Here is a 25399-nt window from a genome sequence, read left to right as displayed (position 1 = left end):
CCTTCAGTGTCCACTATATTGGATCAGTCCATCTTTTCTGCGCATGTGCAGAACGGATCCAAGAAACGGCCAAAACTAAAACCTAACGGCGCGAAGTGGACAGTAAGAGGAGAGTATCACATGGATGAAGCGAAGCGACCCCAGCGGTGCTGAAAGAGGAGGAAGAAGGAAGAAAACCAAACGTCAAAGTTGCAGAAAGTGACAAGTTTCTTCACTGCTCCTGCGGCAGCGGCCAGCAGCAGCAACCCACAACCTGCTCAACCGACTTGGACACCCGTTGAGGAGGCTCCGTCAGTGTTATAACTTCATATTCATATCGTTTTAATGCGTGTTATCATTTACTGCTGTAGATATTTAAGATTAAGCTAATTTTGAATGAACTCATGTACTACGTTTTTGCTTTAAAAGTCACCCCACAAAGGAAGACCCTTTCAGTTTATCACAAATATTAGCATTAAATCATCATTTGGAGGATACATGGTTTTCATTGGGCAGGAAAGGTTTGAAATATGTAACCAGCCATTTCATTTAATGTACTGTAGTGGAGTTTAAAGTACAGTGTTTGCCTCTAAGATACAGCAGAGCAGACACAATTGAAGTTGCATGAATTCCTCAAATGTCTACATTAGTAAATATACTGTACATTTCACCACTTAGGAAAAGCCTTATGCTGTGTTTTGTATTTGTTTTCAGAATGAGACAGGGATGGGCTGTAAGAGCGCTCCAGCATCATCCACTGTACTTCTAAAATGATCCACCAAAACAGCTGTCGGATAGTGCACGCTGCTCAATAGTGGAGAGAGGACCACTTCAGGTGAAGGACAGGATCTTCCCGAGGAATGAAGACGGGCACAGAATTACCAGCAGCAACTACATGCAGATGAAAAATGGAGAACAGATATGCAGATCATGGCTTGTTTACAGTGAAAAGAAGGACTGTGTTATTTGTTTTGGCTGCCGCCTATTTGGAAACAGAGAAAAATGATTTGCAAAAATGATCTGTTATTTGTATCGGACACCCGTGGTTGCTAAGCAAACACAGCTTAAACAGCTGAGTAAATACGTCACTAATAGCAGAATGAATCACTACACGTGTTATAAAATGTCACTGTTGGCTTTGCATTATACGTGTGCACGCATTTTACACCTTGCAACAGAAAAACATGACCAATGCCTGTGGCCCTGGAGAGAGAAACGGCAACGAGAGCAGGGTCATAGCAGCGGAAATAAGAGGGATTTCCTAGAAGGCTCCTACCCAGAAGAATTTAGTCATAATTAAAAACACACACAGACAGAAAGCAGTTAACTGGCTCCCACTCAGTTCCCACTAAGGGTCATGCGGCAGGCAGCGGAGGTGTGTGAGGTGGCGTCCTGGCTCCCACGATGCAGCTGTCCTCCTTTCACACCATTCCAAAGTTCTGTGTGTGTGCTGTTGTTGTTGTTCCCGCTTGGGCACGGTCCAGATTTTAGGATTCAACACTCCCAATTGAGCTCCGAGGGACTAAAGTGTGCTGAAATGTATTTACTATCGCTGTTGGCGGCCTTGTTTTGTTGTTCTTGAGTGACCGATTCCCATGGCTTACGCGTGGATGACATCATCACAGCCCTCCGCGGTATGCAAGCTGTGCACTCAGCAACATACCCGCCAGCCAGCATCGCCTTGCTACGTTGGCATCTTTGATTCGGCGGGAGGGCTTAGGTGTAACCTGTGAGGACACAGCTGTTGGAAATGAGGTGGTTAACCTTTCTTAGCATGCGCTTACGTGGTTTGATTGCTTTTTTTGTTTTTTTACACAAAATGAACATTACATTATATGTCATTTAGCGGACGCTTTTATCCAAAGCGACGTACAATAAGTGCATTCAACCATAGGGTACAAACTCAGGAGAACAAGAGACAAGAAAGTGCGATTGTGTCATGAGAGAGGATTCGCTCTCCTCTTGAAAGTGAAATCCTCAAGTGGGAATAAACCTCAACCATCGCAAGCTTATATTCACAGCAGGGACACTGGGCCAATGTTTCCAAATTTCCAAGAACAATTTGTACTGAAAAATTTGAATCCTTGACTTTGGTCACTCTGCAGAGCGGCAGATTTACAAAGGATTGCCTGAGCTTCTTTCTGCAACTGATTTTAACAGAGGAACCATGGTGGTAATTAGAAGAGCATCCTATTTGAGGTAACATATACAACTGCATCAAGTTTTAATTCTGATAGCCACATTGATTTAATTGCGCCAGCTGCATTTGGAGAAATACACTGGGTGTGCTTGATAGATAGAATAGTGGAACCTGGCCAGACCTGGGTGGGTTACTCCGCACCGTTATGTAGGTGGTCTTTGTGTAAAAGACGGCCATTTACTTCATTGAAATGTGTGTCAGGGGGTTGATGGTGGGATGCCAGAGAAAACCTGGAAGTGTTTTTGTTCAGCGGCCATAACTTGAAATAGCGCCACAGTTTTTTAGAGGTCCAGTTCCACTCATTCACAGTAACCACCGCAGTACAAACAAGCTAATAAAAGACATCGGCAACGGCGCCTACTCAAGAGCCAGTCATCATCACACAGCAGGTGACCAGCAGCAGGATGATAGAAAACACATAGAAAGCTCCGGGCTCACCTGACTACCTCATTCAGAAAATAGACACTTCACTGTTTTGAAAAGATTATTTAGCAATAACCTCTGACTTTACACACCTCTCCTATTTGTTTTTCACTATCCACCTAGCAGCCATTCAAGGGGTCAGCAGCAGTGTGATTTAGAGTCAGGTTACTGAGGGGGGGGGACTTCCTTGTAACACACCGACGGCCCTACCGACGGCTGAAGAAAGAGCCAGTATTCCAAGCCAGCCTCTGGCACCTGAACACACCAGGGGCCAACGGCTTCTTGGATGCTCTTCGCTGTTGCCGGGGGAAACTGAGACCAAAGGCTCCACCTGATACGTCCACACACCGGCCTGACTGGAAGCAGAGAGGATGGGTCTATGTAGGCCTCACCCCGGGACCCCGTCTATATGTGGTGATGAAGTTAGGGCTTAGGGGCCCGGTGGTGCTCTTCCGTCCTAATTGGCATTAGAAGATTAGATCTGCCCGTCTATCTGACCCTCTGCCTGTCTGTCTGGTATTCGATCAGTGATATAAGCCCGTATTGTAGCATTTCTTAAAATTCAGAAAGACACACTCATAACATTATACATCATCATTACCTCTTACATACATAACAGAGGAAAACAAGCCCAGATTTGTATCATTGCGGTGAAATATGAGTCACTACATGACGAACAAATGCACCAAGCTAGGCGTGCAAATGTTTTCAGACTGCAAACAAAAAGCACTGTGATCCTATCACAGGACACAGTGTACCAGAATGAAAAAGTACAGTTATGTGTAGTGATCTAGCTACAGCCGGTTATTTGGACATATGCACCATCTGGTGGACAAAAGGAGAACCCGATCAGCCAGATTATAACGGCCAAAAGAAGGTGGAAGAGCTGAATAGCTAAGTGGTGTGTGGGGCGGGCTGCCTTTGATGTGCTGCTGGCATTAAAGACAATGACTTCAGGGCTCGGCCTGCAGGTTAGTAATCATGTCTGTCTGCCAGCCTGCAGTGGTTGTGCTCAGACTTAATAACCAGGTTGGTGTTAAAACGACGAGAACACGAAACTCACACGCTCAGAAAAGCACAAGAGGAGGAGGAGGAGGACAGGAAGCAAGAAACAGTTTGCATAAGTGTTCGAGGGGGAGAAGGAGGGAGAAAAGGAGCCAGAGGGACGGAGTTGGCCGGAAGCCCACACAAGAGACAAGCGAGTTCTCCACCCACTGAGTCAGATAAAGACGAGTGCCGTGACTACTTAGACTGGTTGTCAAGGAGATCCTCTCTATTTATCAATTAAAAGGAACTCCATGTGAAGATTGCTCAGACCTCGAGAATGAGCAACACATCCGGAGTGGGAGCACAACAAGACGAGAACAGTCACTCAAAGCAAACGGAAAGTCAACATAACACAATCGACGTGTCCTACGCAGCGACATACCACGGACCCCCGTGAGAGAGGCAAACTGCATAGGGAAACACGTACTGTAACAAATCTAAAGTCAAACAGTGACCTCGGAGAGAGAAATGTAGACAAACAACACTGTACAATTAAACGATTTGATCGGTGCTCAGTGCGTCCGCTGTCCGCTCCCCGTCCCTGTCGGCCCCTCCCAGCCTCCCACCGTCAACCGGCCTGCTTTAATAATGGATCACAGGTAATTAAACTGCTTTCTCATACATTATTCACCTCGGGCAGACCACTCGCCCTCATTCTTGCGATCAAGCCACTTAAAGTTAAGAGACGGCCTAACTAATGCACATTGCAGCGGGTGACACTGCTGTCAGGAAACACGAGGTCAAGAAAATCGCCAGATTCCTTTTCGTCAAGATTATGCAAGTGTTTTTTTTTTTGACGATGCACAGTTGCATACCTTGCTCTCGCTGCTGGTCTCTCTGCTCCATGGACACCAATGCGGAGAAGTGAGCCTGATCGTAGGCCAGGACCAGAGGGGAGCAGTGACACCGGCTCGGGGGAACCTCCAGAGGCAGATAGAGCCCTCCAAACGGGATGGGAGCAAACGCTGGAACGCAACATCTGGTGTCAGCACTCTGCTCATCCAACCCAATCAGTGCAAGATGCGGTCAGCCTACCTTCTCCCTCCGAGTCTCTGAGCATCGTGTCCGCCACCACTATGATTGGCCTGCGTAACACGTGGGCCAGCACAAACACATGGAACTCCTCCAGACTCTCATAGACCGGATCCTCAGAGTTATCCACCCTGCGAGAGAAACAACGACAACCATGTAACACAGTGGGATCATGGGATACTGTGACCGTTTCCTGACTTGGAATTGACTGGTGCAAAAAAACATCTGCCAAAACAGTAAATGCCAAGAGCCTGTGTGATCTGACCTGATCCGTTTTGCCCTCTGGCTACCTTAAACAGACTGGTACAAAGATCCGTATGAGATTGAATGAGAGAAGGCGGGAGAGATAAAGAGGGAGGGTGGCTTAAGGCCGAGAGAAAAAGCAGAGGCAGAGCTATCGGGCGTGAGACCACCAGGGAACCAAAGGATGTGCAACAATTAAGTTGTCAGCCACGCAGCCAAATTCACTCTAATAAAGATCCTCTTAATATGAGAATCCCACTCATCCTATTTAGGGGCTCATCTCGCACCAGGACAATCAAACGTCCCTGAACTGATTATTGTATTAGTCTAACTCAGGCAGGTTAAAACTCGCCAGAAAGAAGGAGTAAATTGTAGGATATTTTCAGTGAGGGCTTTGATACTGGGCGAGTTAATGCCGGCGAGGACGGCTAATTCCACAGTTATTCAATTGTTTTCAGATGCTGCTGTCCCACTATCAATACAATAGTCTTTGCCTGGTTTCTTACATGGTTTTTAAATGGACACTTTACATTTTTTAAACCGTATTTTCCGCAGACTGCCACAACCGGGTTGAATCCCATGTTATGTAAGTCAACAATATTTGAATGAACAGTTGTGTTTTTTTCTCGATCCAAAATAGAGCTGCGATGCCGATCGCCTACAAAACAGAAAGCGTGTGCAATTTCAGTGAGAATGGAAACGAGAGACAAACCACCAGGTTTCTGTGCGTAGGAGGAGGAAACTACATTTAGTTTCCAAACTGCCTCAGTAGCTTGTGATAAACCCACTCCTACACTTGTTTACGCAAAAGGTAGGGGTGGGGAAGGGTGGCGGAGACGAACGATTAATACCGATGGCAGCCAGTAGGTGGCACAGTCTCACACTGCAGCTTCGGCAATGTTATTAAATCATGCAGTCGATTAAAAAGAGCAACAGGATGAGGGGGAGCAATCAATTGCCACGACGCGCTCATCTTAGTGAGGAGGTCACTCCTGCTTTAATCGTGGGCCTCCTGCGGTGACTCAACGAACGAGCCATTACAGCGCGGCGGGAGAGTGTGATGTGGGACGAGAGCGGTGCGACTCGCCGTGGCTGCTCGGCTTCGTTGGGAACGGAAGACGCGCTGCGTCTCGGGAGGAAGAATTGGGGATGGAACGGCAGGGAAGTAGCTTACCCTCCACTCGTGTGGACGTTTTTGCTGAGGTGAGTGCGCGGCTCGCTGGAGGCCAACTTCAGCAGCTCGTTCCACTCCCTCTCCCACTCGTCCTCGGTGTACACCAGCCCCGACTGCACCAACACACACACACACGGACAATAGTTATCTCTATTCTTCATAGTTCATCTACCACACAACAAACCAAGACTCCAAGTGTTTACATGAGACCACCAATATGAACATCTGGACTGCTTCTTTGTCTTTTTGGTGACACCATTTTTCTATTAGATGGGCAAACACTTTAATCCAGGAACATCAAGAGAAGGGAGATGAAGTGCAAAAGGAATTTTCTGCTACTATTGCACCCTTGGTATCATTGGTAACACAGGTTACATGTGGCTCATCCCTCCGCTCGTTGTTATGGATTTGTTAATGGATCGTTCGTGAAAGTGGATCTGGTGCATTTACTCTTCCAACCTCCTTGTTCTGTTGGGTTTGCTGCCACCTCCACCTCCTCTTCAGAGCGTCTCTCTCCGCTCCGCTCTTCATCATGGTATACAGGGATTTCCTCAGCATCAGGTCTCTGTCATGGAAGCCCCACATCCCTGATCGACACAGACGCAAGATAGCGTTACTTCTTGGTGAGATTGAGGACATAAAAACAATGACACAGCCATTGCACCAGACTATATAATCGAAGGCCCTTTGTTGTCCGACTGCCAGTGTAAATTCAATCAGCTCTGGTGGCTCCAACAATGACAGCGCCGGCAGTCCTCAGACTGTGAAGTCAAACAATCTTCTTCAGCACGGACCCGAATAAACTGTCAACCCACTGAACCTGGGATGACAGTTTTCTGCAACACGTAGGTAAGTTATCTCCCTCCCGAACTTTTTTGCTCTTCCAAATAGTTCTTTCTCCCTCTCACCTCTGGATCCAGCAGCTGTGACGCAGCACAGACACGGTTAATAGAGAGCGTCTTGCACAGTTGTTACGGATGACATGGTAATATTACGTGTTGGGTATCCTCTAGTGCAGTGTTTTTCAACCAATGTGCCGCGGCACAAGGCTGTCAGGTGTGCCGTGAATTTTTTTTTTTTTTACATACTGTCACTTCATTGGTGGAAAAAAAAGAGCCAACTTGTGTGTTTGTGTGTGTGTGTCGTCGCGCTGTTGGTGGTATGAAGGCTCAAGGACGCAAGGAGGTGTGAAAAGCGACACAAGGGAAAACGCAGAAGCATAAACTAGGCTTAAGAGATACCTGGGCATAAAGCCTGTGCCATCTTGGCATTAGGATGATGTTAAGTTTAATAAAACACAACAAATAGAACACGCGTTTCCCTGATTTCTTAGAGTATATTATGCTCATGCTGAAACTATGTTTGGATTGATATTTTTCTTTGACCTATGTCACTGGAACATTGGCCTATATAAACCTCAAAGACTAATGTGTGCAATATGTTTGTATGATGGTTCAATCAAAAATGCATTTTAGTAAAATCCCTTAATATTTTGTCTTGTATTTCTGAATGCAGGGTCAATGCTTGGATACATGCAAGGAGCAACTCAAGGCCAGGAGGAAGAATTAGAACAACCATCAATAAGTTCTGCAGACTATGTAACAACACTCAACCCTGACCAACAACCATCATACAGCCCAGGTACCGCATCCGCTTCTGAAGGCAGAGCGAGTCCTGTCACATCGGGGCCATCAGCAAGTGACACTGCAGAGACATATCTGCCCCCTCCAATTGATCCTGCTCTATGGTCAGCTCACATTGTAGATGCTGATTGTGTGGAAATTGTGCGGAGAGGGCCTTTTAAAGTCAGCTCTGATTTTAACTTCCCTAAGGAACCGGATGGAAGAGCGTTTCATACTAGCCTCCAGTTCAAAGTTCTCTCTAATGGAGAAAAGGTGCACAGGAGCTGGGTAGTGTACTCTTCACAGAACAATGCTGTGTTCTGCTTTGCATGCAAGCTTTTTAGCACAAAATGTATAAAGCCGACTGGAAGGAAGTAAGAGCTTATGGAAACATATGACCCTGTCATGGAAAATCATTTGGCCAGATTAAAAGGTGACAGTTCCCACACACATTACCTCAGCCATGAGATACAAAACAAACTAACGCAGATCATCTCTTCAGAGACACTACACACAATTGTGAGACAAATCCATTTTGCCAAATATTTCTCCATCATTCTTGACTGTACTCCAGATGTGAGTCACACAGAACAGATGTCAGTCATCGTGCGCATTGTCTGTTTCCAACTGCAACTGGACATTAAAGAATACTTTCTAGGATACATTGATGTGGAGCAAACTACTGGCCTTAACCTGTCCAATGTTGTCCTTGAGAAATTGAAGGAGCTTGGCATTTCCTTTGAAAATTGTCGAGGACAGGCTTATGACAATGGAGCCAACATGAGAGGGAAGAAGCAAGGTGTTCAGGCTAGACTGCTAGAGTTGAACCCAAGAGCATTGTTTGTCCCCTGTGGAGCTCACACAATCTTGTCATAGCTGATGCTGCCAAGTCCTCCCAAGATGCCACTGACTACTTTGGATATTTGCAGAAGCTCTTCAATTTCTTCTCTGGTGCCACCCAGCGATGGGCCATTTTAACAAAACATGTTAAACTTACTCTGAAATCTTGGAGTGACGTTAGATGGGAGAGCAGGCTTCAGAGTGTAACAGCTGTCCGAAATCAAACCAAGGAAGTGAGAGATGCTCTCCTGGGGGCAAGGGAGGACTGTTAATGATCCAGTGGAAAAAGTGGAGGCTCAAGCTCTTGCTGAGGAAGTAGCCTCATTTCGTTTCGTGCTTCGGGATTCGTGATTTGCTCTGTTGTGTGGTGTGAACTTCTCACCATTACAAACCAGGTGAACAAGCTACTGCGATCCAGTTCCATGCAGCTTGATATTGCTGTCAGGCTCATTGACAGTACCAAAATCAACCTCTCCAAATACAGACAATCTGGGTTTGATGAGGCTGTGTCAACTGCCAAGGAACTCTGTGAGGCCCTGAATATTGAACCAGAGCTTAAGGAGAAATGGCTCAGGAGCACAAAAAGGCTCTTTGCATACGAAGCTGCTGTCAGTTGTGTTGTGGACTCTGCCATCATGTCACTACAGGAGAGGTTTGAGACCATGAATCAGGTCAAAGAAAATATGGAGTGCTGCTTGACTTCAGCAAAGTGAAAGGAATGTCCAAGGAGGACTTGAAGAAACACTGCAAGGAAGTACACAAGACACTGACGGATAAGGGACTGGCTGACATTGATGGACCTGAGATGATGCAGGAAATCATCAACCTTCCTCAGCTTTCACCACAGACATCTGCCGTGGAAATGCTGACATTTCTGCATAACAATCGGCTTCAAGAGGTGTATCCCAATCTGTGGATTGCTCTTCGTATTGCACTGACTCTCCCTGTCACAGTTGCCTCTGGTGAGCGAAGCTTTTCAAAGCTCAAACTAATCAAAACGTACCTGCGCTCATCAATGGGGCAGGAACGTTTAAGTGGTCTGGCTGTCATCAGCATCAATGGGGACTCAGAAACTGTCATATGATGACCTGATAGCTGATTTTGCAGCTAGGAAATGCAGGCGTGTGCCTCTGTAGGGCCTTTGACAAATGATGGTAGTGAAAATGTTTGTAATATAGTTCTATCGGATAGCAGAATGGTCTCTTTTATAGAGATGGTAAAGTAAATTCTACTGTGCAGTTTGTACTTATGTATGGTTATTTGCACTTTAAAATTTGCACTTTATTATTATTATTATTTGTACTTATGTATATTATTTACTGAAGAAATGTGCACATTATTACTTACACGGTTATATACTTGAATACTTTCTGCGTTTACAATATTCAGTTCCAAATCTGTGTTTTTAGTAATTGTGGTGGTATTTGGTATTTATAATTTTATCTTTTATATAATGTATTTCTTTTCATGTTTGTTTATGTAAATTATTTATGTTTAGAAGTTATTTGGGGAATAAAGAGAACCTAACTAAGAAATTCTGAATGGTTGTTATTCCTTGGTGGTGGTGGTGGTTGGTTGGTTGGTTGGTTGGGGGGGGGGGCACCACCAAGCATTTGTGCTTAGGGCACCCAAATGGCTAGCGCCGGCCCTGGCCTTATATATATGGATCAATTGGTTAATCGGTTGATCCATACTGGCTGTACACGGCGCTCTGCCAAACATGCCAAATGCTTGCCAGGCATTTCATGAGATTAAAGAGCGAGAGACGGTTCCCTTCTCTCTACAGTAGATGAACCATCTTAACGGGAAAAATAAGTTATTCTAAAAGGGGCCCTTGGCAGGTGGCGTGGCTGGAGAGCAGCCGAAGGAGACGAGAATCTGCACCGTGCGGCCATGTCGCGGCCCGACGGCCCCCGCCAAGGTGAGGCGGGCCGAGCTCGAACCGAAGCGGAGACGGACGGGGAGCATCGGTCGCGTATTCTCTCCTCGCTGCCGAGATAGCGGCCTAAGATTTAAGGCGTGGATGGCGAGGGGGGCGGCGGGAGCGGACGCACCTCGCAGCATCGATCGGACCCTGAAAGCACCGTCTCCACCTCCCCACACCCCCCCATCCACCCGCCCCGACGCCAAACGTCTGACTGCAGTATCTTATGCGCATTATAATCCGATGCGCGCTATATATGAAAAATGTTCTAAAATGTCATTCATTGAAGGTGTGCCTTATTGTGCGGAAAACACGGCACATGAGCTCTGAAGAAAATGATATACAAAACATACTGTAAGACACGCTACAATACATTGTCGGTTAATACATTTTAATCGGTTAAATTCTTAAGGTCATTTAATCATCCCTAGTTTATGTTTTGATCAGATTAAAGGTTTGGGTGGGCCGCAAAAGATTTTCAGATTTCAAAGTGGGCCGCGGCATTCTTGAGTTTGGGAACCGCTGCTCTAGGTTACACGGGTGACTCACCTAAAGAGGCAGCATGCAGAAGGCAGTTCCCGTCCCCTGTGGTGGCCAGAGGAAGCAGCTTCTTACAGCTAATGCACATGGTGGACCACCAGTTCAGACAACCTGCACATTTACAAACATTTCAATCCACTTTCGAGACAGTACTTTTAAAATGTACACACAAAAAGGGTATTTGTATGTTTTCAAAGTAATGAATAATTGGGCTTTACAGGGATTTTACGGGGATGAGAATACGATCTATAAAGACAAGTGGCAGGACAAGAGAAAAGATTATACATTTTGGGAAAGACAATAACCAACAAGACGTTAATTCCACGGGTGACTGGGTTTGTCAATAATGTAAATATATATATATATATATATATATGTATGTATATATATATATATAATTATTATTATTATTATATATATTATATAATATATATTATATATATATAATATATATTAGATATATGTATTTTTTATTCATAGCAAGTTTCAGTAAGACATATTAAGAGCAATAAAATAAATAACTCACTCTCAGGTCCATAAACAACCTACATACTGTAGCACATACATGTCTTGAATGATTTATCACATTTTTAAGGGTTACTTTATTTATCTTTATAAATTTGTCATTTTGAGTGTAGTTTATATCCTAATTACATTATTTTAGACATGGGACATATGTAATTGGCCATTTTGTGGGAAGATTTTTACCTACTCCTTCCTAGTCTAATCAGTCCTTTCAGATTCTACACAAAAACATCTCGGTCAGAAATGCATAAGGAATGTTTACAAGAGCCTTCAATAGTCCGTTGCAACTGAATGTCCTCCAGCTCCACACTACTGGAGAGGGTACCAACGATGGCCCAAAGACAATTACCCTAATTAGCTTAATGAGCTGAACTTTGACGCCGATGTTTAGCAAACGCAATACGCTTTGCACTCGTACAGCGTGCGAACACCCGCTGTGAGTATCCTCTCCCTCAGCCTGACTTATACAGTTATCTAGTTTCTGCTCCATCACCGCCCTGCCAGTGTCCCTGAGGGAGGGACGGCACGCTGCTTTACTGCAGGCCGCCTCGGGTGATCTGACTGCATCATTTATTCAACAACAGCAAACACAGAGGAGGCTCTGAATGATTCACCCCTTGGCGCGGACGGGATCAAAACGCAGGTGCATTTCTCCTTTTGTTTTTTTGTCAGATATAAAAGTCGGTTTTCTTGAAACTTGGACTACAATTACAACCTATTACATATGTTTATTGATGCCATATCAAAGAACGATTGTTATGCTGCTTGAGAATCCCTGTGATCGTAAAAGGGAGGCTAATGCTCAGCTGGTTGTTGTAATTAATTAAATTTAAATTTTTTATTTGCAGATACATATCTTTTTAGGAAGATGTGGTGACCATTCCAAGAATTAGCTGAGAAAGGCTTTACAATCTCTGCAGACTCGAGACTTGAATATTTGAAACTTTGACAACTAATCTCAGTCAGTTTGGAAACTTTAGCTGGGAGATCAATTGTTTGGGATCCGGGGTGATTTGAATTAGTTGCTGTCGTCTTCCAGATGCTGCTGCTCTGTGTCCCTACTCTCAGTCTGTCACACTACACGTCTACATTACTAGCCTCCAGAGGTATCTTCCCTTTGCGCCGCTTTGTGGGCCTTCTGCACCGCAGTGTAATCTAAAAAAAGAACACGCCGAAATGCGGCCAATCGTGTGGCATACCTCATCAGCAAGCAGGGGAAGCACTGTGCCAGAATGCATCATATTCTATGGCGCAGCAGTACTCACCGGCTTGCTCCAGAGCCATCATCGTGGACTGTTCGATCAGATCTCTCTCTATGAAGCTCCTGAAATCCTCGCTATACATGCTGAGATCTGGTAGCTGGAATGTGTAGATGGGCATCTCGAGGGGGAACTGCTCGCTGGTACACTCACTGGCCACCTGCAGCCGCGCCAGCGAGACTATAGCGGAGCTGGCGTGGGAGATCCCGCGGGACAGACGCTTCTCTGGAAGGGGGAGGAAGCGAGAACACCGCGGATGAGTTGGAAGCCGGTAGAGACAGAGGAAGAAACCTCACTCAAGGTGACTGGTGGTGGCACTGTGGTGTTATGAGAGGTCTCTTGCCTTGTGCATTGTCCTCCTGCTTCTGTGCACATGGCCTGTCGATCTTGCTGACATGGGTGGGCGTGTCACGTGCCTCTGGTTGCTTGTAGTAGCGGCCCTCGTTGAAGACCTGCGGCAGGTTGGCAGTGTGGACCTGCCTGAGCTCCTCGTAATCATTCAGAGCAGCGCCGAGGTCCCAATTTTTACCTGGGTGACACAAAAAAAATGGTCTGCGTGATTGCTCATATCACAAAAATATAATGTGTATGATTATTGAAGGGTGATTTTATTTTTTAACATTCAGATATCCTGAATTTCTAAACAAGTATGTTTAGAGTTGTTGACCAAATATTATGTTCAATGCATCAAAAGTATTTTTTTGCTGCAGTTTACAATCAGAATATGTTATCAATAGCAGAAAAGGGAAGAGAGAAATGGGAGGAAACACATGTCTATACATCTACAGATTTTTGGATTACGGTCTTTAGAAAGAAAAAAAAAGATCTTATGAATTCCCAGCTCTTTACAAACTTTAAATAATGAGCCGCACCAGAAATGGTTTACATGGCCCGTATGGAACAAAGCCCAACAGTGGCTGAGTAACACATGCAGCGGCATGAGAAGAATAAACTTGATGTTGATGTTGAAGACACTGATGGGAGACAGATCATTAAACAGAGTGACAGCAATATCCTGTTGTGCAGCAGGGACCCCCACCCTGGTAACAAATGCACGCAGACACACACACACATAGTTTGTGTGTTGTTAGATTAACATGTTAGATGAAGTGAATGCAATTTGAATCAAACACAATGTATAGTCATGTAAATCATATAAACACTGCACACATTAACATTCTGTCACAATGTGATGTTAAAACCTGGGGACGGATGCTAATTGCCGTCCTTTATGGATTTCTCACAATTTTATCCCCAAAGAGGGTTTTTTGGGAGTTTTTTCTCCTGTCAGGTAGTAAATGAACAACTTAATGTAAGGCAGCCGACTGAGGCAAATGTCTTGAGAATTGAACCACATGAACTGTCTTAGATCTTATGATGTAGTGTGATAAACGGGGATCATTAATGATGTGTTGTAATAAAGGTGTACTAAACAGGAAACAGGAAACAGGAAACATTTATTAGCCAAAATATGTCAAACATACAAAGAATTTGTCTTGGCGGTTAGTGCGCGACAGTAGACAGACAAGACAACAGTGCACAGGTAATAAAATAAAGTGGAATGAAATGCTAATGCAATGGGTTAGTAAGAATAAGGCTAAGGCTATGGGTTAGTATAAAACAGGGGAATAAAGTTAAACACATTTTAAATATTAAGCATAAAGTGCACTAACAAACAAGTAACAGACAAGAGACAAAGTGACAAGTGACCAAGTGATGAATTGCAGTTAAAGTGACATGTGCAGTATGAGGGGGAGTGACCGGTGGAGTGTTATAGTCAGGCAGTGGGGGACCGGGCTCTGTTGATGAGCCCGACTGCCGACGGGAAGAAACTGTTCGTGTGGCGGGAGGTCTTAGTCCTGATGGACCTCAGCCTCCTGCCAGATGGAAGGGGCACAAACAGTTTATGTCCGGGGTGGGAGGGGTCGGCCGCGATCTTTTTAGCTCGCTTCAGAGACCTGGAAGCGAACAAGTCCTCCAGGGACGGCAGATTGCAGCCGATCACCCACTCTGCAGAGCGGATGACACGCTGAAGCCTGCCCTTGTCCTTGGCTGTGGCTGCAGCGTACCAGACGGTGATGGAGGAGCAGAGGATGGACTCGATGATGGCCGTGTAGAAGTGGACCATCATCGTCTTTGGCAGGTTGAGTTTCTTCAGCTGCCTCAGGAAGAACAACCTCTGCTGAGCCTTCTTGGTGATGGAGCTGATGTTCAGCTCCCACTTGAGGTCCTGGGTGATGATGGAGCCCAGGAAACGGAAGGAATCCACAATAGTGACGGGGGAGTCACACAGGGTGATGGGGGAGGGTGGGGCTCTGTTCCTCCTGAAATCCACAACCATCTCCACTGTCTTTAGAGCGTTGAGCTCCAGGTTGTTCTGGCTGCACCACGACACCAGATGGTCAGACTCCCACCTGTAGGCGGACTCGTCCCCACCAGAGATTAGTCCAATGAGGGTGGTGTCATCCGCAAACTTCAGGAGCTTGACGGACTGATGACTGGAGGTGCAGCTGTTGGTGTACAGGGAGAAGAGCAGAGGGGAAAGAACGCAGCCTTGGGGGGAACCGGTGCTGATGGTCCGAGAGGCTGAGACATGTTTCCCCAGCTTCACATGCTGCTTCCTGTCAGACAGGAAGTCTGTGATCCACTTGCAGGTGGAGTCGGGCACGTGCAGCTGGGAGAGTTTGTCCTGCAGCAGAGACGGGATGATAGTGTTAAAAGCAGAGCTGAAGTCCACAAACAGGATCCTGGCGTAGGTTCCTGGGGAGTCCAGATGCTGGAGGATGTAGTGGAGGGCCATGTTGACAGCATCGTCCACAGACCTGTTGGCTCTGTAGGCGAACTGCAGGGGGTCCAGGAGGGGGTCGGTGAGGGACTTCAGGTGGGACAGGACTAGCCGTTCAAAAGACTTCATGACTACAGAGGTCAGGGCGACGGGCCTGTAGTCATTGAGTCCTGTGATCCTGGGCTTCTTGGGGACAGGGATGATGGTGGAGGCCTTGAAGCAGGCTGGTACGTGGCATGTCTCCAGGGAGGTGTTGAAGATGTCAGTGAACACCGGAGACAGCTGGTCAGCACAATGCTTCAGGGAGTGAGGGGAAACGGAGTCCGGACCGGCTGCCTTACGGGGATTTAGTCTTCTAAAGAGCCGGTTAACGTCTCTCTCCAGAATAGAGAGGGTCGTTGCTGGTGGGGGAGGGGAAGGTGATAATGATGAAGAGGCGTGAGCACCTGATGGGCTGGGGGAGGGAGGGGAGGGGGACTGCAGCAGGTTGGTGGAGCTGTGGGGGATGGAATCAGGACATTGTCTTTCAAATCTGCAGTAGAACTCATTGAGCTCGTCTGCCAGGCGGAGGTCATTCATGGAGTGGGGTTTTTTTGGCTTGTAGTTAGTGTGGTGTTTGAGGCCTCTCCAAACCGAAGCAGAGTCACTTGCTGAGAACTGTTGTTGGAGTTTCTCAGAGTACAGTCGTTTAGCATCTCTCACCGCCTTGCTAAACTTGTATTTTGCCTCTGTGTACAAGTCTTTGTCCCCACTCCTAAATGCCTGATCCTTCTGCAGGCGTAGTGTTCTGAGTTCCGCTGTGAACCAGGGTTTGTCATTGTTGTAACTCATCCTGGTGCATGATGGTACACAGCTGTCCTCACAGAAGCCGATGTAGGAAGTTACAGCCTCTGTGAACTCATCCAGACTGTCAGTAGCAGTCCTGAAAACATCCCAGTCTGTGCAGTCAAAGCACGCCCGAAGATCCTCCAGCGCCTCACTGGTCCACTTCTTGAATTCCCTCACCACAGGTTTGCAGAGCTTTAGTTTCTGCCTGTATGCAGGAATCAGATGGACCATGACGTGGTCAGAGTGTCCCAGTGCAGCACGAGGGACGGCGTGATAAGCCCTGCTTACTGTGGTGTAACAGTGATCCAGCGTGTTCTCCTCTCTGGTGGGGCATTTAATAAACGGTCTGTATTTAGGGAGTTCATGGGTGAGATTTCCTTTGTTAAAGTCCCCGAGGACAATAACTAAAGAGTCCGGGTTGGTCCGCTCCACACGCCGTATCTGGTCGGCGAGTGTCCGCTGAGCCTCGTGCACGTTGCCCGCCGGCGGCATGTAAACACCGACCAGGATGAATGAATCGAACTCACGGGGGGAATAAAAGGGTTTGCAGTTGACGAAAAAAGTTTCCAGATCAGGAGAACAGTGTTGTAGGATCACCGTTACGTCGTTGCACCAGCTGTTGTTGAAGTAGAAGCAGATTCCTCCACCCTTCGTCTTGCCGGAGAGCTCCGTGTCGCGGTCCGCTCGGAGCAGCTGGAAGCCCGCCAGCTGGAGCGCGGAGTCCGGTATCGATCCGCAGAGCCACGTCTCCGTGAAGCACAAGACGGAGGATGTAGAGAAGTCTCTGTCTCTCCTCATCAGCAGCTGAATTTCGTCCAGTTTGTTGCACAGCGAGCGCACGTTGGAGAGAAAGATGCATGGCAGCGGAGTGCGAGAACCACGCCTGCGGAGTCTCACCAGCGAGCCGGCCCGTTTTCCTCTCGTCTCACCGCGTGACGAAAGGTGAGCGCACCTTTGACTAGACCCAGTGAGCACAAGACGTAATTTCAACGTTGAAATATGGTTGAAATCGGGTTGAAATGAGGTCTGAACGTCTAAGACCTCATTTCAACGTCTTTTCAACCGGCTAAAAATGGGATGAAACATCAACGTGCCAGAAAACATCAATTTGTTGATAAATGTGTCATGATGTAACGTAAGGTTGAAAGATAGACGATATTAACGTTAAGATTTTCATAATAATTAATGAACTGGTCGGCGAAATTTGGTCTACGCGAAGACGTAATTTCAACGTATTTAATATTTCACTTAAAACGTTATAAATATGAAACTACGGACTGCGTGCTGTTAATAAGATGCGTTTAAGGCATAATAATGCGGGCAGGTTCAAACATTACTTGTAAACACGTAACTCCGCTCACATCTGTAACGCGCATGCGCGAGTTCTTAGACGCCTGCAGAGCTCCGACCGGACGAGGCGAAGTTACGGCAGCAGAGCGACATGAACGGGCTGATAGAACCACGACTACCGGCTCCACTGCTCTGTAAGTACGGGAGTGTTTGAATGAAGCACACATGGAACTATAACCGGGTGTTTTACTTGTGCTGCCCACCCGATACAGGAAAGACGGCCCTTTTTGTTAAGCTAGTTAGCGTTAGCGCAGGTAGTTTGCTAGTTAGCATGCTAGCTTGGAGCATGCTAGCGTGCAGCATGATGACCTGGACCAAAAGTAAACATCCCAGAATATTTTTCGTGTGTTTGGTGTTACTAATGCGTTAGGTTGTTGCTGTACCCATAAATGTTATTGCATTTCACATTGAAGATACGTTTTTAAAGCAATGGGGGCTAAATACAGATTGCAAGGGTGAAGGGCTGAATTCAACAAGTTGTGCTCTGTAAACAAGAGGGCCAACACATTGTAAGTTACTGCTGCTTAAAGCATGATACTGTGTAATATACCTGGACATGTTACTCCAGAAATACCATAAGTTGCAGATTGATTGTTATCTTGTTGATAATGTAATAAGTAAACCATCTATAAATGAGTGTTCTAACGCACCTGCTGCTGCTGTTATTATTATTAGTTTATTACTGTCATCATAAACCCAAATGACCAACTTTGCCTTTGTGCTTTCCCACCTCACAGGTTTCTGCGGGTGGTGGTTGCATCTGATGGAGGTTACGTCTGATGATGGTTGTCCCTGCACTGGTCCTGCCTTACCCCTGGCTTAGTAATCCACAATATTAGAATCATTTCTGTCGTAGGAATTGGATGTACTGTACATCTTTAAATTGTTCATACTCTACACACCTACTGCCTTGCTGTTTTCCCCTCAGGTTTCTCCCGGTTGAAGGTTTTTTACATTTTGGGGGTTTTGGGACAGGATGTTGCATGTTTACAGATTGCAAAGCTGAACAAAATAAAATGATTTGAATTGAATAAACACGTTGACCAGAGAAATCTGCAATTGAGGGCTGTTCTGTGCACTCTGACTCCCTTTACACAAAGAATCATCAAGTGAGGATGAGGGAGATGCAGCTGATTTCAGGTATACTATCCCAACTCAAGTGACTCACAGCCACATCTTGTTACAGAATCTAAAAATGAAGTTCAAATGATTCAGAAAAATGGTCTACAAACACAGAATTGTTGTTGTTGAACACAGAAATGTTGTTTCTGCACTTTTAAATCCATAGTTAATTTCCCTGAAATATATATTTTATTTTTGTATTTTTAATTAGGAAAAGTGTTATATGTATAGTGTTATATTTATAATAAATGCAAATTAATAAAATAATGTGTTTGTCCTTGTTAAGGGCTGTTAACATGACAACTGTGACTAAGTATGTAACTTGTAAGTTTCCAGCGAGCAATTTATCCGTTGAAACAACGTTGAAAAGACGTCTATGGCCCGACCTGTTTTCAACGTGATTTATAATATTGGTGGTAAACTTACAAATGTGGACGTAGTTTCTTTTTAAACATCTAAAATAATGATATAGCACACAAGAGAGGACGAAATATTACCGTATTAAAAAATCACGTTGAAATGTGGTCTAAACATAGACGTCTTTTCAACGTCTACGAATAGACGTTGAAACAACTTTCACTTTTAAACCATTTTGCAACGTCTTTTCAACGTCGGGCATAGACGTCTTTTAAACGTCTTTTCAACCAAAAAATGCTCACTGGGGAATGTCCAGTAATTCCACGGAAGAAAGCAGGAAAGTTGGAAGTAACTCCGCTGGAGTTGTTCCACGGATGTTCAAGAGCTCATCTCTGGTGAAAGAGCTCCGGGAATCGCAGCAGCAAACGTAATTAACAACAAAAACAACAAAAAACGAAGCGCACCGAAGCGCACCGAAGCACCGTGGCGGCCATCAACGGCGCCATCTTGAGTTATAAGATGAAAACTTAAGCTATGTATGCTTTGTTATATTCACTCATTGAGGCATAAAGCCAAATGTATCTACATTGAATGTGTTGGAATGTGAGGGACAGATAGGACAGAGAGGTTTAGGTTACAGCTGCAGCTTCACACCTCGATGTGAAGGGGAGAGTCCAGGAGGAGATACTTTGAAGGAGAAGCCAATGACATTCAAATGCACCAAAGAAGACACACCTCAGGAGTTTTCAAAGGACCAAAGCGGGGAAAGGACAAAATTTTCCTGCAGCCGCTGTGATAAGTCAGACTTGCTCAGAGAATTCTCTGTTTCGCGAAAGATTTTACTGTTCGCTTTGTATTTCACTGTGTAATTTTATTCCTTATTACGTTGTTTAGTCATTAAATACTTTTTGATTTTTGAATTTAAACAAATTGACACTTTTGTATCTTCGTTTCCGGCCGGGACGAGAACAAAGGACGAGAACAAAGGAGTCGGGCCTTCCTCGAGGGCTTTCCGAACCCTAACAAGAGACCTGCAGGAAGTTGTCTCCTTTCTTTCTTCCAGACCAGATGATTCTGGGCAGTCTTAAGGATAAACCTGGCACCACTGAACCCCCGTTTCTCCCCACGATCAATGCAAAACTGGTTCTACCTTATTGAGCTGCACCGATACAGGAACACAACTGAAGGTGCAGCAACACTCAGCACCTAATGCATGTTCTTTAAATGCTTCTACATTAGTCTTCTGGTACGGTGGCATGATCAACGTTGTTTCAGCTCCCTCATTATGAATGGCTGTCCTCAGCAAAAGGAACAATTTGTCCGCAGTATGAACATCTCTATCTATCTACAGCAGCTTTACAAAACTCCTTTCTTTTCAGTAAATTACTTTCAATTAAACCAGATCCATTGGCGGACTTGTGGGAAATTGATGTTGATCTTTATGAGCAAGCTTTACTCACCACCCGGTTTCTTTAATAAAACAAAATATCCTAAATTAGTTTCTTAACCCTTTTTCCTCCTCAGCACATAAAGCAGCCTCTAGGGCAGGGGTGGGCAATTATTTTTCCCAGGGGGCCAAATGAGAAACTGAAAATATTTTGGAGGGCCAGGCCAAAATGCCGAACTCAATTATGTATAATATACATTTTTTTCTATATTAAAAGCAGTAAATGGCATTGTTTTGACTGCTGGTAAGAGTGTATGTTATTATTTGGCAATTCAAAGGTGAGGTTAGCTTTCAAAAGTATAATTTATTCAAATATAATTTTCAAAATGTGAAACATTTGACTCATTTTCAGTCACATTAATAACAAAGGGCATTTTGAGTTTCATATACTAATGAAACAAGGATTTTCTTAGCTTTCTAAAGACATCACATCATCAGTCCCAGTCCCAGTTTCGTAGCCTTTTTGACTTTACATGCCTGTATTAAAACATTTTCAGAACTGTGCAAAAAAAGAATAGAAGCATATCAAGTGTCCCATTTCACTTGTTATATTCCCACATTTTTGTGTTCTTCAGTTCTTCTTTTTTCATTCAGTGTGAGAAATCCAGTCACTGTGGAGCTTTAACAAGTCCATCAAAGTCAGGTTGAATGTCTGAGGTGGAGATGCGAAGCACAGCTGACAGATGTACAGCAGTGAGAGAGGATCTGTACCTGGATTTGGTAAACTTCATGACTGAGAATGTCTGTTCACATATGTAGGTGGATCCACAGAGAATCAACATCTTCTGAGCACGTCTCCTCGTGTTTGGAAAGTTCTCCTCCTTGAGAGCAGAGTAGAACTCTGGCAGTGATGCTGACTTAAAGTGCTCTTTCAGTAGTGAATCAGACTGCAGGTCAGTGAGTGGGTGCACTATCAACACTGCAGGTAAAGGGAGAGAAAACCAGCTGCATTTCATCCTCAACCTTTTTGAAATCTTGAAAACGCCTTGAAAATTCATCATGCAGTGCTCCTAACATGGATGAGTACCTGTGCCGGTGATCAGATGATGGTTTGACTTCTTTCAGGGTTTTCATGTGTTTGAGATTGTTGCTGCCTAGTTGCCTTGAAATGAATTGCAACTTTGTCATGAAGGCTTTCACATGGATTTCATGAGCAAAAAGGCCCTCGGCCTGCAGCTGTGTGTTCAGTTCATTCATCACTGCAGTCACATTAACAGCAAATGTTCAATCTGCCATCCAGTCCTTATCAGACAGCTCTGGGATGGTTTTGTCTTTCATCTCACAAAACTCTTTTATCTCTGATTTCAGAACTCAAAACCTTTTTAGCATTTTGCCCAGACTGAACCAGGTGACAGCTGTGTGGTACCGGACATCACCATGTTCGCTCTCTTGCTCCTACAATAGTGAAACAAACTGCCTGTGATTCAATGCTCCCGCTCCGATGAAATTAACTGTTGTAGTAACAACATCAACCACATGCCTAAGTTTAAGCACTGACTTAGACAACGCTTGCTGATAAATAACACAATGTATGAACACCAATTTCTGCTCTGCGGTGAGTTCACTCACTTTATCTTGCATTCTTTTCAAAAGCCCAACATCCTTCCCAGTCAAATTTGGACATCCATCCGTGGTGACCCCTGCCAGTCTGTCCCATTGGAGTCCCGGTTTGTCCATGCATGCGTTTACCTCGGTGAACAGATCACTCCCCGTTGTGGTTCCTTTCATTGCCCGCATTGCTGCCAGCTCTTCCGTAAGCTTGAAGTCGCTCGTCGTCCACCGGGGAGATATGAGCAGCTGGGCCGTGTGACGGACGTCACAGCTCTCATCCAAAGCTTCACACTGCACCTTGCAGCTGAAACTCCAGATTCTTCGCGATGTCCTCCACCCTTCTCGTCACGGTGTGGCGGGACAGCGGGATGTTTCAAACGCTTCTTTTTTCTCTGGGCAGCAGCACTGCAGACTTGACCACGCACTCTTTCACAAACTGCCCCTCAGAGAATGGCTTAGTGTTCTAGGCGATTTTGTGGGCCATCACAAAGCTGGTTCTGGTCGCTGCATCTCTGGCTGCAGCTTTGTAAAACAGCCGTGTTGTTTTTCTAGCTTTGCTAGTAAATCCGTTGATCCGCGCTCGTTTGGCATCAGTTGTTGTATTTATCGCCATGTTTGGTCTCGTAAAGCCGTTTCAAATTGTACTCTTTAAACACGCCGACATGCTCCCCACAAACGAAACACACAGGTTTACCTTTGACTTCAGTAAAGAAAGAAATAGTAGTCCATTTTTGTTTGAAACAGAAGGTAGAGAGTTCAGGGGTGACCCGGAGGGAAGACAGGTTGTCAATCACACGTATTTCACGCGCACAGTTGACGTGCACGATTGCGTGCATCGTGAGAATAAATGGGCTTCAAAATAAAAGCAATGCGGTTTTAGTTAGAAAATGTTTTTTTTTCTAAATCATGTAGTCTTTCCCGGACCGGTCAGAATCATCCCGCGGGTCGTACAATGCCCAGGTCTGCTCTAGGGGGAAGCACCACATGATTTGCTGTCATATTGCTGCTCGTCACAGCATCCAGACTCAGACCTGGGGTCACAGCTGATTGATGCAGGTCTGGAGAACAGAGCCAACACCAGAGAGAAGCAGCAGGCATGATACTGAAATAGGACATCCAGTCGTCTGAGAGTGTCTTGTTTGGTGTCTTGTTAGTGTCCCTGTGGCGTCGGGCCAAAGCAGAATCAAAAAAAAAAATGACTGAAGGGGTGGGATCGACAAACAGCCACCAACACTTTAATTCTTTTATCAGACCAGACACTAGCTGCATAATAAACACGCAGAGACTACAAATAAATACATTCTTGGACACGCAGGATTTCATTGCCTAATGGAGGTCTGATTTTTGTGGAGCATGCTTTTATTCCTGTAAAGTAGACACAACCGGATTTCCGCATTTCTCTTCTACAGTTTGACCAGAGGCTTGAGTGCAATGCGAAAACCGTCCGAGACTGAAGTTGCCACAAAAAGTGGAAATAAAAACCACAAACCTCACTTGACCGTCTCGAGAAAGCCAATTAAACTGACCATCAACCGGCTTTCTGTTGCCGTGTACACTTTTTCACCCCTGTTCTCCCCCCCAAAGTGGCCCTGTATGTAAGTTATACAAGTGCCAGTAGCACTCTGCTCCTCAATGAGTTCCAATGAAAGGGCACAAAGCTCTCCCTGGGGAGCGCACTCGTAAAACCGTCACACAGGCCTCTAAATCAGCAGGCCGGGCTCACTGTTCACAGAACTGTTTGGTCACCGGCCTCAGATCTCGGAGGACACTTTGAGTCTCTTACCTTCCAGCAGGTCTCTTGCCAGACCCGGTTCTGCCCCCGTGGACCGAACAAAGTCTGACAGGACCACGTCCATGTCCAGAGTCATGTGATCATGTGTGTGCACTGCCCAAGGTGCAGCGGTGGCCTTGGTGGACGCCAGCCTTCACGTTGTCATCTGGAAAAAGACACCATTTTGCAGTAAATCCATTTCTTAAAGTGAAGCACTTTTAAAAACCCGCCACTTCCTGAAAACCCCTGTGAGAAAACAGAGACCGGGCGGCCCCCCTCTCACTTATTCTTATCCCAGCCGGCTGTCTTGGCTCATTCGTACAGATGTGTAATGCTTTGAGCTGGAAGTACAGCGATCTGCTCCACCAGAACTCCACCCAGCTCTCGCTAACAGTCATAACACAATATCCAACAGCACCGTGTAACATCAACAGTACGACCAGAGATGCGGACACACCTGCTTATCTCCAAAGCTTCTGGCCCACCGCCCACGACTCAAAACAACCCAAACCCTCTTCCTGCCTCTGGGTGCCTTACAGGGCTTTTGTGGTCTGAGCCGGTACCTCAAACCACGCGAGCTGGATAGCGAGGGCCGATGCCAAGCAACGGTTTGGGGAGCGACTCAGCGTGATGTTGTTTGGTATGGCCGTAGCCAGAGAACAGGTCAACACCAAGACTCTAATGATCAACAAGCGTTCTTTTGTTAGATCCTAAATGCCACTTCTGGGATGCACAAGTGTTGCCGCCCTCGGGCCCCCGTGGGACCAACGCGTCCGGGCATAGCGGTCCGGAAGAGGAACGGCGTTCAGAGCGCCCGTCAGCGACAAAACAAACACCCACGGGTCCGGGGCTCGGGCGCCAGGCCCGCGGTGACCTCAAGCGGAGGGAGAGCGTGCATGTCGGCCTTCTGGGACTCGGCCCACATCGCTGAGCACAGCTCCAGCTACTGGGGCGCCCGCGGGACGTCTCTCTCAGCTTTATCGTCACGTGACAATGAAAAGCTTTAAAAAACAGAGCCGAGCACCGCTTCATTATTATAGAAAACATCTTTGTTCAGAACCGGCAACTTTAGTCGTTATCATACGCATCATTGATGAGTCAAAGCCGTAGTTGAGCCGACGTACTTTCAGCCGGCTGCCTTGCATGGCATTTGCTGGAGCGGTCACAACCAAAGGTTTGTCATTGATGATGAGATTCTGTTATCAGATCAAAGGTGACCTCTAATGTCTGGCTGGACGAGAAGATAGTTTTCTCTTTATGGACACTTCTTTGCTAGAAATCAACTGAATGTTTATGATAACAGCATTTTAGACACTTCTAAAAAGGAATGTCAGGAGATAAAGAGACAACATATGTGCACATAATTACACTCTAAAAGGT

At 45.7% G+C, this 25399-nt stretch overlaps 1 protein-coding gene, 1 long non-coding RNA gene and 1 pseudogene across 3 annotated transcripts in view; 1 reads left to right on the top strand and 2 right to left on the bottom strand.

The window, feature by feature from the left end:
- Positions 1–25399, bottom strand: part of LOC120812705 (OTU domain-containing protein 7A-like) — a 61942-nt gene that overhangs the window by 13885 nt on the left and 22658 nt on the right. The window contains exons 3-10 of one of the 2 annotated variants that reach the window (XM_040168879.2): positions 24032–24185; positions 13152–13337; positions 12815–13033; positions 11034–11135; positions 6558–6685; positions 6099–6211; positions 4685–4812; positions 4465–4614 (exon numbers count right to left, since the gene is read on the bottom strand). In XM_040168879.2, the coding sequence (XP_040024813.2) occupies positions 4465–4614; positions 4685–4812; positions 6099–6211; positions 6558–6685; positions 11034–11135; positions 12815–13033; positions 13152–13337; positions 24032–24116 (1111 nt within the window). In that variant the 5' untranslated portion in view covers positions 24117–24185. Of the gene's footprint in view, positions 1–4464; positions 4615–4684; positions 4813–6098; positions 6212–6548; positions 6686–11033; positions 11136–12814; positions 13034–13151; positions 13338–24031; positions 24186–25399 lie in introns of both variants that reach the window. The other variant, XM_040168878.2, reaches the window with a different exon arrangement.
- Positions 69–1079, top strand: LOC120812707 (uncharacterized). The gene is made up of 2 exons (XR_005710710.2): positions 69–290; positions 694–1079. It is a non-coding gene; the product is annotated as an uncharacterized LOC120812707 (long non-coding RNA).
- Positions 20764–23558, bottom strand: LOC144390971 (general transcription factor II-I repeat domain-containing protein 2B-like; annotated as a pseudogene).

This window comes from Gasterosteus aculeatus, chromosome Y (genome assembly GCF_964276395.1).
Source record: "Gasterosteus aculeatus chromosome Y, fGasAcu3.hap1.1, whole genome shotgun sequence".
Classification (NCBI taxonomy): Eukaryota; Metazoa; Chordata; class Actinopteri; order Perciformes; family Gasterosteidae; genus Gasterosteus; species Gasterosteus aculeatus.
The sequence above is the reverse complement of the archived record's forward strand: the minus strand, read 5'-3'. Positions and strand labels throughout refer to the sequence as shown.